Below are 19,780 nucleotides of genomic sequence, written 5' to 3'. Positions count from 1 at the left end.
AATTAAATCCTGAAATCTGTACTCAGTTTTAGCACGAGACTTTTTTCTGTATACGAACAGGGGGCTTACCCCCAGGATGTTATTATGTGTTTGATAGGTAGTTGAATCAGTTCTTCCTGACATAGACTTATCATCATTGTTAACTTTCCAGACTGTTTACAGATCTGGGATATTTTCCATTTCTTGCTGCCTGAAACAGCTTTGTGTTCTCAGTTCTGGGACTTGAGTACCTACAGTTTGTAGTCACTTCACCTGAAGATAGGTGAATTTAGCACATCTAGGAGAAGCTTGTCTGCAGAAATCTGAGTTGACAAAACAGTTAAAGGCTTGATGAGACTAGTCAATATAAATAGTGTGCACTATTTGTATAAAAATAAACTAAGTTACATACAGATTGTGATTAAAAACATAAAATAAATACCTTCTTAGCGAAAATCCACTGATCTCCTTCCATTGCGTGGCTGAAAGACAAATATCCAATAAGCACTGTATAAAAGTGCCTGGTTTCAGTAACAAAGCCCCACCCAACTTGGTATGTATAGGAATTGGGAAATTTCTCAGTTCTGCCAATGTGATCATCATTAAAGATAAACCTGAGGCCAGTTATTGTCTCCTCCTCTGGAGAAGAATTATGCAGTAAAAATTACTGTATACAGTTTGAAGAATGAATTATACCCATCTTGTGTGATTTTATAAGGAGGAGAAAGCCATAAGAAGTCACTCTAAGAGACCATTATCCCTCATTCTTTTTGCATTTTAAGATGTGCTTCCAGATTGTTGTTATTATTGCATTATAAGTGTTTGTTGTAATTAACAAAGAAATACATGTTACTCAGTGGTTTTATTTTTAGACTGTGTTCTTTAACATAGGCAAAGAGTTTCTCCGTTTTCACCATGGTATAATAATTTCAGAAATACTTTGCACTACAAAGGAACTTGATGCAATGTCTGCTAAAGCTGATGAAAAGAAATCTCTTGATGAGCTTAATAAGAATTTGCTTTTCACTCTGCTAGCATGAATGCATCCGTGTTAATATTACCCATAACTCTGACCTGTCATAAGAACTCTAAAGATCCAATCCTGATATATAAGAAGTATAACTATACAAACTTGCCTTCTTTTAATTAGGCACTTTCTTAATTAAATAGAAAAATAAAAGATTAACCAAATTCAAGAGAATTATTATTAAGTTTGACTTGCCATCTTTAACTTGCTCAGTTTTGCAAAAATAGAGTAAAAAGGCTCTATGGCATCAAAGATGAACAAAGTAGTTTCATTCTCAAGAGGATTTCTGTATCTAGTTTCTAACCTTACTGGTCAAAACAAGGAAAATGTGAAGCTCAGGCCCAGTATCTGTTTTAGTACAGTATGTAAGCGTGGCATTGTATTTATATCCCATGCAAACATACCATATTGAACAGTGCTTTGGAAGGATTGTCCAGATGGCATATTTTCCAGAACTTTCTCTGAGAATTATATACATAATAACCAATGACTTATTAAGACACAGCATGGTATCATGTATACACAAATATTAAGATATGTACAAAAACTTCCTACTGTGCCTTTATTTTAATCCAAGAAAATGTCTGGAGCAGATCTTGAGCAGTCCTAAATGGTGGGATGCTCTTACTGAAACAAGTTTTCTCAGTCACAGTAATTCTTACTGTAATTCACTGGTTTCTCTAAGTTTTGCTTTTGTAACACTCATCACGGAATGGAAAGAAAAAAAGTCAAAGCATACCCTGTAGAAAAAGTAGCCTCTACTTTGAATCCCTCCAGGTCCTTTAAGCTCTTCCTGAAAAAGAGGTATTTTCAATCATATTTACTCTTGTAAGCGAATCCATATAGAGAGGTTGCATGTGTACATATTAAAAGTATTTCTTCAGTAGTACTATACAGTCTTGCCCCTTAAGGCATACTTTATATATTTCTCCATATCAATAACAAGAAATTCGTGTTGTCATGTAGAAACAGCAGAAAACACACAAATGGAGGCCAAATTCCACCTCAAGTTTTGGATCAGTTCAGATTGCTTTAGAATGGTACTAGTTATGATGAGCAGCCTTTGCCTTTGACTTTCTAGGTTTCATTACCCAAACACAACTGGAGAGTTTTCACCATAGCAGAGTCTCTACAGATGAAATAGAGTTGGTCTTTGCACCTTGCAGAAGGACAACAATACAAAGCTTAAAACACCAGAAATACTTGGGCTCCTCCCAGGAATGAGATCCCAGACTGTTCCCAGAGGTGTATCATGATCAGCCCTCCCAGGTTAATTCCCAAATAAAAGACCAGCACTTATGATGTTCTATCCTATCTGTGCTGCCCACGTTGAGAAACAACCATCTAGTGAACTGTACAGCAAGGAGGGAGGAATGAAGGATGAAGAAAGCAGAAATTCCATTTAACTGTAACAAGTACAAAGCATGACGTATCTAATTGCCTTAATGAGACCTTCATGATTAGAGAACACATAAACTAAAACAGAGTATTCTCATTGCTTGTGTTAATATCAGATAAGAGTGTCTGCCCAGCAGGTGAAGAGACAGGCCAATTGACAAACAAAATAGTTCAAGTCTTGTGCTTACCAGAACATAAAATTTAACTTCAATTTATTTAGCAATTACAGTATTTCTCAATTAAAAACTGGACTCATATGATCTCTTTGGTAAGGATCATAATCTGAGTTATCTTTGAAAGAAATTACTCCATGCTCTATTCTAATGCAGTAAGAATTGTGTAAAACAGGGTGGCTCCCATCATTTCCAAACACAAGAGTAGCTTACACCCAGTGAAGCTTTCAAAGGATGTAGAATTTAAACTATACATAATTTTTCAGTCTTGCTTTTAATTTTTACTTAGTTCATCAGGTACACCACTATACTCAGTTTCTTTGCTGCATGTAAAACATCTGCATTATTTTTATATGTATTGTCCACCTCATTCTAACATCACCTGGAATACCCATTAAATACTATAGGTTCTTATCTTTAAAAGGCTAAAAGTTTGTCTGTTAATGGGGTCTTGTACATCGTCATTTGAGTGTCTTAGTTACGTTTCATTATTTTTCTACCTTTCATATTCTATGTGTCAACAAAAGTAAAAACAAACAAAACAGGCAGTGTTGCAAATTAAGGAAGTTGATCTTGAACATAAAAGGAATCAAGAGTACAATTACTAATAAGGAATTGTGATTTATGTTAATATGCAATTCCCTGCTTACAGCCAGACACCCCTTAAAGAAGATTACATTTTCCTTGTTTGGTTTCATGTCAGAAGGTTGGTTTTAGAAAACAGCTGAGGCTAAAATATGTCTTCATTATAAGCCATGCCTTCTGAACTTCCAAGGGTTTGGAAATGTTACAAAATAACTAATACATGCTATAGTGTACAAGCATGTATATTCACAAGCCTGCATGTATACATGTATACAGAAACATATGTATTCACGAAGAAGTATGTTTATTTAGAGCCTAGTGCCTGCCTTCTAAGCTCTCTTGTTTCATCTCTTAGATTGACTTGTCAATAAAGTGCTCTTGCTGCTTCTTAGATCACATTATTTGAGTCAAGATGGAGCTCAAGAGGAATCAAATTCATGACAAAATCTGATGTCAGTCCAAACTGGGGAAAATAATAAATGTAATAAAGCATCCTTCACCAATCCACCTTCTCAATTCCTTGTCTGGCTGGGGAGAGAGCTGAGTGTGTTCATGTACAGCTGGCTCTGGTTTTCTTTCCAGCATTAGGAAAAAAGAAAAAAGTCAGCAAGCTGACCCTTTCTGAAGCACATTGTGTGACACCAGGGTCAGACAGTCCAGCCAAAGGTGGGCAGCCCACAGGGACATGGGGGCTGCCTGATCCGTGGAGGGCCGGAGTTCCTCTGCTCATCTGAGGCAGGGTTGTTCTGATCCTCCACTGGCTTTAACATTTACCCAGGCCATATCCCCATCAGCCCATCTGGTAGATCCTCTTGGAAAAACAGATTTATAGCTTCCTCACATTCAGGGAATAATTACGGTAATTATTTTTGATGGCAGACTATTTCAGTATTTTCTTAATTTTCTTAAAAACTGCTATGGGCCTCAGCAGTAACATTTAGAATGGATTTTAAACTCTTATATTGAAATATAAACAAACAAATACGATAAGCATAATATGGATTAATTTCAAAGATTTATTATGACATTAAAACAAATAAGGTGAATGCAAAAATACCAAAACCAACAGAGTGTGTGAAGGACATGGATTCCAGAAGGTGCTAGCCATTGTAAATGTCTGGTGTTTATGCACTGCACAGGAGTAAACAACACCTTTAACAAGGGAACTGATATTCACTGCAGGAATTGAGAACAGGAAATCAGAAAGAGTTGCTTTCTATAAAATGCAATTCAGTTTAGAGCTGTTTTCATTGTTTCCTTAGATTTATATTAATATTTTAAAATGGCTATATTCTGTGAGTGTTGGCCATGTCATTTCTTGGCTTCAACTGTACAGAAGAAAATGAATGCAAGTATGTATTTACTATTACACGTCTTCATTGGGAATTAACGAGCTCTTCACTTTCTAGGCCTAAATGCCAAATTAGAAGATATTCCAAAATAAATAATAATTTAAAACACATAGTAAAAAAACAAAGAATAACAAAAAAAAACCACCAAAACACCAAAAAACCAAACCAAACCAAAACAAAAAACACAACAAAAAACCCCACAACATCGAAGGAGGTTAAATTCATTAACTATTTTACATATTTTACATAATAGTCCAGATGAAGCCTTCAGCTCAGAAGTTCTCTAGGATGTCCCTGCCAGAACCTAGGGAGGATACCAGAGGACTGATCACTCCACACTTCCCCTGGTCCTTCCACCTTTTTCCTGTCTATGTACAGCAAGACACTGATTCACACAGGTTACTGGACTGATTAAATATAGCCTGAACTAGTGAGGCTTTTGTTATTACACCTTCTTTCTTAAAAATGTTACTATTATACAACTGTGACTGTATTCCATTCCTTTTCAAACAAATCCTAGTCAGACTACAACCCTTATTCTGCTTAAGGATTGATGAAGTTTTTGCACCATCTACTTTAATCCAATTACCTATGATAGCACTGACTATTCTAGAAGATTCCTGTATCTGTAATTCACAAAATATGGGTTACTGTTACTCAACATGGGAGTTGAAAGTGCCACAAATTCTACATTCAAACTTTTAGGTGGAACTACGATTCTTACGTAGCAAAGAGCCTGTCACTGAGCATGTGAACAGTCCCACTGAAATAACAACCTTAGTTACGCACTTGCTTCTGTGTGTAGCTGGGTTAACATGTAAACATAAGTGTCACGTCATGATTGCAAATTGAAGACTGCTGGTTATCACAGCAGTTATGGTTGGAATTCTAACTGTTGATATTTCCATGTACTACTAGTTATGAATACAATAATACAAATCATAGGAGACAGGACTTTTAAAAATTAGCCACTTGAAAAAATTACTAAGGAAATATGTAATACTCATAGTCATTCATTCATTCATTTCTACTTTAAAAATCTGATGAAAATAATATAACTTCCAAAAGTAGCTTGATAAAATGCTTGCCTTTTGCCACAAAGTTATATCTGCCCGCCCTGGACTCATTCCCAAACACTATAGAGTTACTTTTAAATCATGAAAATAAAAATGTTACGAGCAGAAAGGTCTACAAGGACACGTTTAGAAGAGCTGATGAATCACAAAGTGTGAGAAAGCAAGCATGCAGAGTTCAAGATACATACGTCCTCTTCGTATCTCTTCAGTCTTCTCTCATTTAGCTGGGGAACAAGTTGCAGCAAGGGATGCAGGACAGACGACTGAGAGGACACGAACACAGACATATGAGCAACAATGAAATTTGAACCTTATGATGCAGAAAAAAAGCCTCTTCCCGCAATATTGACTTATGGACCAAAGAGGCACCAAAAAAGAACTGAAGATGTTAATTGAGAAACATAATTTTAAACATTCTGACTTGACAACAAACAGGAGCCAACATTTATATTTACACTATGAATGGGACTCAAACAGCAATGACGGGAAAAGCTATGTGTCCTCACCTTGACTCACTGAAAGCTCAGAACTGTTTACAGACTTCTTGCCCAGGCAATTGCAATTATTCAGACTTTGGTCCACCTCTTCGATTGGTACAGAGGAATACACCACTCCTACTAGCACTTCTATTATTATCTGCCAATGGAAGTTAGCAGCTTTGATCTCCATTGTACTGAAAAGTTGATTTTACTTCAAAGTAACTTAAATTGCAGCAAGACAAATGTTGGGTTTTGGGTTTTTGTGGGTTGTTTGGTTGGCTGTTTTTGTTTGTTTGTGTTTTGTTGTGGTTGTTGTTTTGTTTTTTGGCTTTGTTTGTTTTTACAAGAAAATAGTTTGCAAGAGGGATCAATTCTCAAGTAAAATTTGTAACCATGGCACTGGTTACTCTACCTAAAAGACAAGCTCAAATCCTGCAATTCCTTGATTTCAACAAGACTTTATGCTTGCACACAGGCTGGTTAAGCACAGTGGCATAGTGCGAAATGTAAGTGCCGCCCTGGCAAAACACAACGATGTGGGCTTGTGGAGAGAGGTCCACAGAGAGAAGTAAAGTAGAAAACCCATGTTCTGTCAACCAATTTCAACTTTCAACTCATATAAACACAATTTTAAAATAATCCCTTTTTTATACAACTCTTCTTAGAGAAGTGATAAAGGGAAATAGAATTTCTGGAATAATTAGAGTTGCTGAACTGATAATATATTTAATAGATAAAATAAGCTTGCCCACTTGGACCCAATTTTGCAATGTCTGCTTAAGATAGGCAGTGTGGCATCAGAATGGCTGAAAAGTAGAGGTCTGATTTGTAGCGAAGGAGTTAAAGGTCACCCCAGCTGGCCACTTGGGATCTGTCTTGCAGTTAGTTCAGAAAAGTTAATAAAGCCAAACAACGATGGGTCTCACCTAAGTTAGGGTCTCTGAGAACTGGGCTAGAAAATAGTCACCTGAACAGCTAAGCAGAAGAAGTGAGAAAGCAGTGATCTCTGGAGGCAGGCAGGGGTAAAGGTATTGGGGATGGGGATGAAGGGGGTGCAATAACCTCTGAAGCAGGAGCAGCAGCAGAAATAGTCCATTTCACTGTGCCTTGATCACCATTAAAGCCTCCAGAGCTGCTCTATCATGAAAACATTGACCCCAATGCCACCAATATCACTTTCTAGGAAATATACCACATATTTCTGAAGAAATGTAAAGAACAAGGCAAGAATGGACATTAATGATTGTTAAGAAATGAGAAAAAATTAATATAGAATCATAGGATGTCCTGAGTTGGAAGGGACCCACAAGGACCATGAAGCCCAACTCCTGTCCCTGCATATGACAAACACACAGTTCACACCATGTGTCTGAGGGCATTGTCCAGACTCTTCTTGAACACTGTCAGGCTTGAGGCTGTGACACCCCTCTGGGGAACCTGTTCCAGTGCTCCACCACCCTCTGGGTGAAGAACCTTTTCCTAATGTCCAACCTAAATCTCCCTTGGCACATCTTCCTGCCGTTCCCTTGGGTTCTGTCATTGGTCACCAGAGAGAAGAATTCCACACCTGCCCTTCCTCCTCCCCTTGTGAGGAAGCTGTAGACTGCAGTGAGGTCTCCTCTTAGTCTCCTCTTCTCCAGGCTGAACAAACCAAGTGACTTCCACTGCTCCTCATACGGCTTCCTCTCCAAACTCTTCACCAACTTCATAGCCCTCTTCTGGACACTTTCCAGCAGCTTAATATCTTTTTTATCCTGTGGTGCCCAGAACTGCACACAGTGCTCCAGGTGAGGCCGCACCAGTGCAGAGCAGAGCGGGACAATCACCTCCCTGCCTGGCTGGCAATGCTGTGCTGGATGCACCCAGGACACGAGTGGCCCTCTTGGCTGGTCGGGCACCCTGCTGGCTCATGTTCAACTTGCCATCAACCAGAACCCCCAGATCCCTCTCTGTGGAGCTGTTTTCCAGCATCTTATTCCCCAGTCTGTATGTACAGCCAGGGTTGCCATGTCCCAGGTGCAAGGTCCGGTACTTGCCCTTGTTGAACTTCATGCAGTTGGTGATTGCCCAGTTCTCCAATTTGTCCAGAACCCTCTACAGGGCCTCTCTGCCCTTGAGAGTGTTGACAGCTCCTCCTAATTTTGTGTCATCGGCAAACTTTCTAAGTATTCCCTCAAGTCCTCAGTCTAAGTCATTTATAAAGACATGGAAGGGCTCTGGCCCTAAGATGGATCCCTGTGGAACCGCACTAGTGACTGGTCACCAGCCTGACATAACTCCATTTACTAGAACTCTTTGAGACCGGCCCATCAGCCAATTGTTCACCCACTGCATTGTGTGTTTACCCAGCTGAATGCTGGACATCTTGTCCAGGAGGATACTGTGAGAGACAGTCTCAAAGGCTTTACTGAAATCCGAAAAGATCATGTTGAACTGCTTCCATTGGTCAACTAGGTAGGTAACCTTATCGTAGAATGAAATTAAGTTTGTTAAGCACGACTTTCCCCTCATGAAGCCATGCTGTCTTGGACCAATGATTGTGTTGTCATTCAGATGTTTTTCAATAACTCCAGAACAATCTTCTCCATGATTTTGGCAGGCACTGAAGTGGGGCTGACAGGGTCATCCCTGTTGCCCTTCTTGTAGACCGGGACAACGTTTGCCAGCTTCCAGTCAACTGGAACTTCTTCAGATTCCCAGAAGCATTGAAAAATCATGGAGAGAGTTCTCGCTATGATGTTGGACAGCTGTTTAAGCACCCTTGGATGAATCCCATCAGGCTCCATCAACTTGTAGGAATTCAGCTGGAGTGACGAATCCCATGCAAGTTCTGGATTAATTGGGAATTTATCATTCTCGCAGTCATGGTTTTCCAGCCCTGGGTTATGTGGGTTCCTAAGTCCATCACCAGCGTTGAAGACCCAGGTGAAGATAGCATTAAATGTCTCAGCTTTGTCTATGTCCCTGTTAATAAGGTGACCATGCTCATCAAGTAATGGGCCAATGTTACTTCCAGTTTGCCTTTTGCCATTAAAATATTTTAAAAAGCCTTTTTTTATTGTCCTTCACAGTACTGGCCAGCTTCAATTCTAATTGAGCTTTGACAGTGCGAATTTCCTCCCTACAGTGACGAATATGTTTAACTTTCTCAAAGTCCTATTGTACATATAAAAAACACATAGATACACAGAAATAATGAATTATGTTTGCACTATAAAAGGAAGAATGGGTCACACATACTTTGGATTATATTGTTGGCTTATGAGAATATTTTTATAGCAACAATTCTAGGCTATTTTTAAAATCATACTTTTCATTTGAAATATAATCCAAAGTCTGACTTATTTTGCCTGATACATATTTGACATGCACAAATAAACACACAAAGTTTAATTAATAATTAATAAAAATCATTAATAATTCTTTATCTTTATGGTCATGTTCTCTGCTTCTATAAATCCACAGTTTCACTGCATATGTTATGTTCCAGTACCAAAAATAAGCATTTGATCTGATTCTTAAATGTTGTAACTACAAGATTAAGATGCAGTTTGGATTCTATGGGTGTTTGGTTGTTTTTTTGCACATTTGGCCAGTATTGATGATCCTCTCCCATGTTATTAAAACACATCGTATATCTCAAACACAAAGCTCCCAGTTCTGAGCTTGCTATATGGTTGGAGAGACTACTGGAGAAAGGAACATTACCTTGTTTTTACACAAAAGCACATGTGTACTCACAAGGAGATGCTGTGCCACTTACCATGCTGTCTGAGTTGCCTGAGTCATGAGTCTTAGAATAATGAAATAAGAACTGTTCAAAAAAATTAAAAGTGGGGTTTTACTACAAAACAGGGCAAGGGTGTTACTATTTTCTTGACAATTTTAGTGTGATCATAAAACATACATAGAAATCTTACCCTTTTGGTGTTGTCTTTTTCATCTAAACCCTGTAGGAATAATAATCAGTAGAGAAGCTTTTATTTGTTAAAAAAAAAAGCAAAAAAAAAAAGCAATGGGCAATTTTGATTACACTATAAACTTTTCAGTACTGGATTAGAATATCATCCTTCCTTGACAGATCTATTATGTGTCTTTGCTTATCAATGTGACTGCTCTTTTCAAACTCTTTAGAGAGCATTGATTACTCTCCAGAAGAGTTGATGGGTTTAGTGGTTGCTTCTTTGTATATCCCTATACTTTCCTTAGTAAATTCATTTCTCAATTGAGAGCTCATCATTCTTCTAATCTAGAGCAATAAAAACACAGAAAGCCTTATATCCAACCTGGACATTATTTTCCAAACATTGAAATCTCCTCATTATTTCTAACAGGTGTTGGATTAGGACACATAGCATTTCAGAGTAAGAACTGATAGTATTACTTCCAGCACCAAGTGGCACTTCAGATATTGAGTCCTTAGAATTCATTGTAGACTCTGGCACACTGAGAGATCAGGCTTCAGAAATGCTAAGTAGTCTTTCGAGTGTGTTACCTCTGGTTTCTGGAGAAATCCCATGACCATAAAACAAAGTTCTTCCAGTGCACTGGATGCCTAATGCAAAGAAAACATGAATTCAGGTATCACACTTCCAATCTTACTGCATATAGCAAATAGTATCAAAATAGCAAAGTAACCTTAGTGTGACTCACCTGAGGCTGAGAATCTCTGGACAGGTAGGCAGAACATGCATCGTCTATCTGTAAAAATTCACACAGTCCTTTTTTTAAAAGTCAGATTAATAAAAATAAGTGAAATATGTGTATTTTCAGAAACAGTTTGGTGCAGCTAAAGGTTGTCCACCATAAGGAATCTTTATAGGTACATTAATTAAATATTTTGCCTTCAAGAGGGAGAAAAAGCCCTTTACAAGGTAAAAATCTTTATACTTGCTTGATCTGAATAAACACATATGTATCTGTGTCCTTTATTCTTATACCTGCCTCATGCCCCTCTTATTTGTAACCTTCTCAAACTAAGTCATATTTCAAGTTATTATTTTAAGCATGTGGGATATGGGCTATGAAATAAAATATCTTCTGTGATATCACTGGGTTATACAAAACTGCAAAGAAAATGACAAAGGTAAAGCAAGTGATTCAGTGAGCAGTCCTCAAACACAACTCCTCCAATTGCATCCCTGCAGGTATATGACACACGCATCTCTTAACTGATTATGATATATGCCAGCACAACTTATGCATGCCAGCCAATTTATGTGAGTCACCAAGCAGCCAACACCTGAGGTCTGCACTGATTTCTTTGGCAAATGAGGAGCCTTACAAGATTTTGTTCAAAGGAGGTGGTTCCCAAATCACAGTGCTACTAAGAGATATATTTGATATATTTCAAGGGATCTAAACTCAAAGAGCACTGTGGAAGAAGTCACTGCTGTTGAACTTAAACATGTCGGCACGGTACGGAATGTTACACACATGGATGCAAAAAAACCCACAACAAACAAATCCACAAAACAAACCAAGAAGACCCACCCCCCACCAGCCACTTCAGCTGGATCAAAATAAATGTCTGCTTAGCTCTGCATCTTATCTCCAAAAATGGCCATGCACTGCCACCCAGGAAGAGCTTAAAAAGAGACCAGTGGTCTAGTAAAGTCCATGCTCTCCAAACACAGGATTTCTGTGCTGTGAATTTGAGCAATCTCTCTCTGAACCATTGTAAACCTTCAGCATCCACAATGTCTTGTGGTGAGGGTTTCCTAAACACTGTGCGAAATACCCCTTGTGTTTGTCTGGATCAGTCTTTTCAAAACCAGCTTCATGCGGTGCTATCACCATCTTGTCTTGGGAGAAGTAATGAATTCCTACCCATTGCCTCCCTTCTGTTCACAACCTTGTGTAGACAATTAATTACATCCTCCTGTTGTCTCTTTTCTAATATGGGATTCTAGGAGTCCCATAACACTGAATATTTTTAACAGTTATTCATGGGGGAGGAAGAATAAATGGAATTATGGGTATTTGAATTTATGAAAGTAATATTGTCAGTGCTGAAATCTCAGAAGATCCTGCAAGGAAAAGAAAAAATTGCCAGTACTCCAACTGAAGATTTAATAATAATGAAAGAAGAGGCTTAACTTTTCATTATATAACTTTAAAATTGTATCAATAGCAGCCTGCATTGTTATGCACCATTTCTTCCATTGAATATTTGATACTGTTTGTCTAGGTGCCAAAAAGCATTGCCAATCATCTAGTTCACAGACTGCATAAAGAAATGTGTTGGGTTTGGTGTTTTGTTTTGCGTTTTTGTTGTTGGTGGTGGTGGGTTGGTTTTTGTTTTTGTTTTTAATAAAGAGTAGGCAATGCAATGACTCTTATTATTTCATTATAGGTAAAAAGCCCTAAACAACACTCTTTAGCATTGAAAACATTAAATGAAAAAAGCAATAAACAAATAGTGCATATCTGAGTACTTCAAGACAAGAGATGATTCATTTCTCTAGAGACAATCTATGAGAAAGCATTAGCGGAGATAGTGGGAAAGCTAATAGCTCACAGAATTCCCCTTTCAGATAGTTTTTGTTGGTAACACATATTTTCCATTCTCATTTCCCTTCATCTTGCAGTTTTTTTATCTCTGGGTATATTAGTTCAGCTTCACTACTTTCAGAGTAAGAAAATGTAGAAGGAGAAATCAGCAGCGAATGACAAAACAAGCTGAAGTCATTTTGGTAGCCTAAGTTAAAACTTTGCTGTTTCTTCTTGGTGAAGGGTTGTGTTTTTTTTGGTCTTGTTTTGTTTTGGTTTTGTTTGTTCATATATGTGCTTGGTTTGTAGCTGGAGGTGACTCTTAGACAACTACCATCATTCAGTAGCAGGACAAGCCAGAGACTGCTTTGTGTTGGGCACAGTGCAAGGCAAAGTCTCCCTCAGCTAAAACCTATGTGGATGAAGCAAGGGCTGAGGAAAAGCCACAGAAAATAAAAATTAAAATGTAATAGTTTCTATCATCCTTGATGCATCTTCTTAGTAATCTTCTCTCCTATCTCAGAAATGTGGCCTGAGGGTGGGAACTTGTGAATTGTTTGGGGTTGGTTAAATAACGAAGAAACAAAAGGATGTGAGAGACAGTAAAGGAACACAACACTTAGTTACAGAGTTCCCATATTTATACATTCAGAGTCATTCCTGGGAAATACTGGGTTAATTTAGAGACACAACTTCTCCCGAATGGTCCACTAATAAAGTAACAACTGGGGAAGAGCTGATTCTTTTCACTCTAAGAAACTCTGGTGAACCACTATGATTCTGTAATCAGGTTGATTTAGGTTATATAACAATGCAACTAATCCTTTTTCCTTAGACCCTCCCCAGTCCTGCATGATTCTTGTTGTAATGGTAAGTTTTATATTGCTTACATTACACAATCTTACATGGAATTTAGTATCTTATGCATACTTTTTTGTTAACCACAATCAATGAAAACGTCGCCTTACACTTAGTGTAGGGACAAATCCTGTGTTACAACCGGTGAATCTTAGCAATAAATGCAGAAATGTACAGAATAGCATTTTTCAATCCAGAATGTAAATAACTCCTTTTCATGAACTCCTAAAAGCTATCAGGACCTTACTTTTCAAAAAAACCACTTTCGCCCAGGACATAAATATCACCAGGGCTTGTTCAAGTGTCAGTCTAGAAATATGTTGGTGTTTGAGGCTTCTGAAATGAGTTCAGGGGAACTGGCAGCAAGGGATGTGTCTCCTGCAGTGGCCACAATAGGAAGAAATTTACTCTCTGTATCGGTATCCCTGGTGAGTCACTTGCTTTTTATTATTATCAGAAGCTATTAGACAAAACTAAATGTCAACAGAATACTTAAAGGTTACAGCAACGCCAGGGCATGCAAGGTGCAGGCTAGACCCTCTCTGCATGTTATGCAGAACCCTTGTTAACACACGTGTCACATCCTAAAGTCAAAACAAATATACATTTCAAAGATGACAGTAGAAGTTATGATAGCAATCAGTAGCAAAAAGTTAGAGGGGCTAATTGACACAGTACATTATCCCTTACCTAGTAAACTGAGAGGCCAGGATAGAGTTAAATATAGCATCCCAGCCCTGTGTGTGGAATGGAAGAAGCAAGAAGATTGGATGAGTTGGAAAAAAATTACTGTATATCCTGTACAGACTATGAAAATACCAGGTGGGATACAGTGTTGCTTCCAGGGACAGTGACTGCCTGGTCATTGACAGTTTTACAACAACTGTTATCAAATGTAGTTCTCCAAACAACATCTCAACATGCAGCTTCAACATCTTCCTAGAACAACTGTTCAGAAAACCTGGAAAATAAGATGTTTCACCTCTTTGTTGATGTCAGGATAGGAGAAGTGCAAGAGAAGCAGGACTGAAAGAAGCAGCACCTGAACTACGTGCAAGAGAAGTGCTGGAGATTGAGGTGTGACTGTAGCAAGGATGTACACAGCAGAAATGAGAGTCTGCCATAGGGCCGATCCTGCTTACCTCTTTCCACAGCTGCAAATCCTGATCTGCCTCAAGTGCTTGGGGTGGCATCGGTGCACCTGGAACCACAAACCATGCTTAGCAATGCTGTACAGCAAAGGCCATTTGTACAAGTATCCCATGTCAGTGATTCCAATAAAAACTTTGACCACGATATGATACCCAGCACACTCATTATTAACTGCGAGGTCTGAGAGCTGTATGGTCTAAGGAGGCCTGTGGCCCCAGGTGTCGTGGGATTTGTCCGGTGCTTCCTGCCTGCGGCACCGTAGCAGGAAGCTTCTTCACAAGCACAAAGCAGATACAGTTGCTGACATCTCCTAGTGTGGAAGTTACCCAGCTTTCAGCAAGGGTCAGGCTAACATTAGCCCATTCTCAGCAATAAGTAGAAGGCAAGAAAACTTGTGGGGCAGCTCTCAGATGCTATGACCTGCTCAGGAAAACACACTCCAGCAGCTACAGCCTCAAGCTTTCCAAAAACTCAGCTCACCTCCAGCAAGTTGAGAATCTGGATCGTGCCTTTTGCTTTGTTGTATGTTACAATTAAACAAGTGCTATGTAACATACACTTGCATATGAATAATAGCAATGATAAGGATATAGTGTTTTCGAAAAGGTGATAGACAGTGCATGTCTTTGCCTGGTATATGTAATGTGGAAAAGCTCAGTCCCTTAGAAGATTAAATATGTTATTAATTGCGTAGTGCTGCAGTGATGCCGTGCTTGGCTTGGGGGCAGCTCCTTTCTCCATCTCTGCCTACCCAGGCTGCAGACCTGAAAGTCACTGTTTCTGGGTCCCTCCCAACTCAGTGCCCAGAATACCCACCTTTCCATATTGTTATTTTATCTGGACATATATTTCTAATAGCAGTGTATTAGTAGAGTCTCTCTAAATAAGAGAAATGAGCATCACTGAATTGTGAGTACAGTAGACGCCACACAAGCATATTGGTGAGGGGATGTGTTGTAACTCACTGGGGTGGAGACTGGTGCTTTATCTCTACAGTCCGAGCACTGCAGGAAACCCTGGAAAGTAATTCAATTTATCCCCCTGCCTAAAGCTGCTGCCCATTACTCATGCCTGACCCTTTTATACACTGTTCTTAAAGATCTCAGGTCACTAGAGATTTTATAACCTCCCAAACAGTCTATAATTACCTGTGGTCACATTTTTTTTTCAAATAATTGAACCAAATTAACCAAAGAGGTGAAGGCAGACTTAGCTAGAATGGCCAGGTTAGCAGTGTATGAATGCCCATCATCTCAATTGGTTTTGCATGTACCACTAATAACAATAATTGCAACAGTAGCTAGTTCCAGGCATTTAGGGGTGGATTTCAAAACCACATTTTGCTACTGGCGCAGATTTAAGATGAGTAATAATTCTGGATGCTTCCGAAAAAAAAAAGAAAAAGGCGTTCTTAATTTTACATCATGTAGAAGTGGGATAACATCACAAGAAAACTGCTTTTCGGTTAAAATTTGCTTTATTGGATGTTTGTTTTTGTTCAAGAAAGAACACCAAATAAATTAAAGGTGCTAGAATTCTCTTCATTTGTTCCCAATTTTTAAACTAAAATGTTAAAATTGAGGAAGTATTGCCTGGGACTGGTACCCTGGATGCCAAAAGTGGGACTGGGCAACACTTCAAATTAACACACCTTACCCACTAAACCTTTATCTGCCTGTTACTGAACACTGTTTCTACCATTGCCTGTTTCCCAAGGCTTTCCAGGGTGAGCAGAAGTCCCATAGCCTGTAAAGCTTAAGGAAACAGGCAATAAAGCCTAAATATTAGAGCCTGCACTTTGTTGTTGTCAATGTTGTCCGGAGCATAAACTTTTGGACAGAGGAGATGTAATTATTTCACTAGCTCACAACTTTCCTTTACTCTTCTTAACTCATTCACAAAACTCCTGTTTCATGTGCAGTCCCATCTGTTTTGTGCTCACACCTGGGACTATGTGCCCCCCAGTGCTGAGCAGTGTCCCTTTATCACCCCATCCAGAACAGTGCTGCAGCCCTTGGGACTTCAATCATTTACACACAACAGCACACACAGGGAAACAGTAAGTTATCTTGTAATAGACACAAAATACCCATATGACGGGAAAAAAAATAAAAGAGTGCTATTGAGGAAAACAATCCTATTCAAAAGGAGCATATAGGAGGACATCCTACAAAACTGATGGTCTACAATATAGTCTGATGACTTCTAAAAACTCAGCTTCTTCCAAGGCAGCAGAATGCCAGATGCACAACTTCATTCAGCTTTCAACTTGGGATTCACTTCTTAAATCTTCTCTTCCCTCCGCTGCTCTCCCTACAGGAGATCCAGGCAATAATTTTTTTAAGAACAATGATGAAATACTGTGTGCCATTGCACCTCTTTGCCATCCTTTTCCTTCCCTCCTCTCTTCCGTATCTCCAGAGTTTATTTTTAACAGAATGTCATGTATGGTGTACTTTGATTTTCTTTGATTCTTGATATGGAAAAAAAACAAACACCAAAAAAACCAACCCAACCAAACGAAAAAAACCCCACAATAAATCAGAAGAAAAGCTCCTAATGAAAGCAGCTCATACACTCATACCATATAGTACAAACAAAGCAGAACTATTCCTTGCACAGTAACTTATTTTGTAGTGTTACCTCACGAGGTGTGAGTGCTTAATCTATCTGGACTGGGAAAACAGAATAGAAAAGACAGTATGTTTTGTTAAAAAGCCCATTAGCTGTGCTCGTTCCACAAGCACTCTGCTACAAAACCAGCAGTTTTCAGGTGCAAGACAACGTTTCAAATTAAATCTAGATAATCAAGCTCCATGCTTTAAGCCACTCAGCGGCTCTATCCTCTCCCACTTAACTCTTCCTCCAGGCATTCCTCACGCAATAAATCTTGCTTCAGGTTTGAAGCAGAGGGTCCAGGGACCAGAGGGTCCTAAATTTTCCTACAACTCAGCGATACACCTCTTTTCCCTTTTCTTAGCTTTTAAACCAGAGTAAATTGTATGAAATGAAATCCCTTTTAACGAAACCCACCTCCCCACTTCTCTGGAGTGCAGAGTTGTCAGGACAAAGTAATCCTGCCGGGATACGCGAGGGAAACCCCCAACACCAACCCCCGAAGCCGTGCTCAGGCAGTTGCTGCCTCCTGCACGTCCCTGCCCCGCTCCCAGCCCCGCAGCCCCCCCAGCCCCGCCGGGCTCCAGGCGGCGGCGCGCAGCAGCCCCTCGCTGTGCAGACCCTGGCGGGGCTGGCAGACTGCTGGGGACACCCCCTTCCCCCCCCCAAAAAAAAAATGCGGGGCTGGGTTGCGGGAGAGATGCTGCTCACCTTTGCAAGCAGACATCGAGGAGGCGAGGAGGAGGAGGAGAAGCAGCGGGGAGCCCGGCAGCGCCGCGCCGTCCCCTGCCTTCCTCGGGCTTCGCCGTGGAGGGGCTGCGGGGGGCTGCTGGTGGCAGAGGGTTCCCATGGCCGCGGTGTCCCCTGCGCTGCCACCCTGACAGAAGCTCTTCTGGGCATGCCCCCCTCCCTGCCCAAACCTTTAACATCTCCCTGACACGTGGAAGAGCATCAGCCTGAGTCAGGGAGGGCGCGTCAGCCGCCCTGCCCGCCGCCCACCGGCCGCCCCTGTCCAGACCCCCCACCGCCTCCCCCGCGTGACTCAGCCCCACTCGCACCCCGGGCGGGAGATCCACGTATGACCCTTGCCGGGGCGGTGGGTGTCCCTGCTGGGCAGTTTTTGACGGTTGCGGTGGGTTTTGACCGGGGGGTGAACGGTGGGTGCTGGAGTAAAGCTGCCTGACAAGAGCGGTGGCTGGTACTGTGAGATCAAAGATAACTTTGAGTTGTCCCTACGGCATTGCTATCTGCTCTTTGCCTTCACCCTTATCACTTGTAGGTGCTACAAATTGTGCTCTGCCACCCTGAACATTTTGACACGCCATCAAAACTTTGAAAGCTTTGTCAAGCAGCATGCTAAGATGGTATCAAATTTTCTTAGTAATAAAAGTATCTTCTCTATCAGATTCAGTAGTAAAACTTGTCTTAATATGGCTGAGGACAGAGCCAACCCTTTTGTCAGTGGAAAACCAGTTATCAGATCAGTACATAAATTAAAGAAGCCTGTATTTTGTATGTATTGTCGTATTTATGCTTACCTCATTAAAAGAGTTGTTTTAAAACAATCCAAATCGAGGAACTGCATTTTTTTTCTGTTAACAGAAGCAGAAGACAGTTATTTAGAAGACATTATCATAAATGGGAAGTAATCAGCACTGAAAGGTATCTCCCTCATCTGTCCTGATTCAAATGCATGAATCAGTGTTCCGAGCCTTGGCTTAAGGAAAGATTTAATTTGTTATTCATTTTTATTATTAACTTCTTGTTAAATATTTAATAGATTGTGAAATAAAACAAACTGCAGTCTTTAATAATTCAACGGTGAGATACCTGTAAACATTCTGTACCCACGCAGATGCAGAGTGTTTTAAGAAAAGTGAAAAAAAAAAAGATACATCTCGAATAAAACTTCATTTTCAGTTGAAAGTGTTCTGATTAGTCCACAAATTACATTTTTGTGCAATGTGTTTTAATACTGCAGACTGAAAAAATGTTGCTGAGTCTGCTTGCACAAGAATGTGTTAAAAGAGATTTTGAAGATGAAGAGATACATTTCCAGACAGAAAAATTCTGGTCTTCCATTCACCAGAAAACAAAACAAAACTAACAAACAAGCAAAAAAAAAAAAAAAAAAAAATCTTCCCTGTATGCTTGGATGTGTATTACTCCATAATCTTACATCTGAAATGTAAATTTTGTTTACAGCAGATTCCTGTTAATAGGCAAAAGCAGTAGCCGTTAAACACACAATCCTATTTGCGCCAACAGGTACATTGTCTGAATCCTAGCAGGCTACTCTCTTCCAGTACTTCCAGCCCAGTATCGATTTTAGACTACGCCTTTTCACTATGAGCATCAGTGTAGTTTTGCATTTTCTGATATATGGGTGAGGTAAACTCATTTGGGCATAACTGTAATTTTCCTAGTCATATACTAGAAAGAAACAATATAACTTTTAACAAAAAATGTATATTTGCATTAAGCCCAAACTCGTGTTTATACCAAAACAATATTTCTACTGAAATCTGCAAATTTTCACAGAGTATGTTCTTCAAGTTTGAATCTCAGTTTATAGGAGGTTTAGATAGCTTAC

At 39.7% G+C, this 19,780-nt stretch overlaps 1 protein-coding gene across 1 annotated transcript; it reads right to left on the bottom strand.

The window, feature by feature from the left end:
- Nucleotides 1-425: 425 nt before the first annotated feature.
- On the bottom strand, nt 426-18,037 carry NMU (neuromedin U; the record flags this gene model as incomplete). The annotated part of the gene is made up of 9 exons (XM_080344041.1): nt 426-461; nt 1,746-1,799; nt 5,779-5,853; nt 9,833-9,883; nt 9,990-10,019; nt 10,565-10,624; nt 10,723-10,770; nt 14,562-14,620; nt 17,899-18,037. The coding sequence occupies 9 exons, from the start codon at nt 18,035-18,037 to the stop codon at nt 426-428; spliced, it is 552 nt and encodes a 183-aa protein (XP_080200167.1).
- Between the last annotated feature and the right edge of the window lie 1,743 nt (nt 18,038-19,780).

The sequence above is a fragment of the Nesoenas mayeri genome (genome assembly GCF_963082525.1).
Source record: "Nesoenas mayeri genome assembly, chromosome: 4".
In the NCBI taxonomy this organism is placed as follows: Eukaryota; Metazoa; Chordata; class Aves; order Columbiformes; family Columbidae; genus Nesoenas; species Nesoenas mayeri.
The sequence above is the reverse complement of the archived record's forward strand: the minus strand, read 5'-3'. Positions and strand labels throughout refer to the sequence as shown.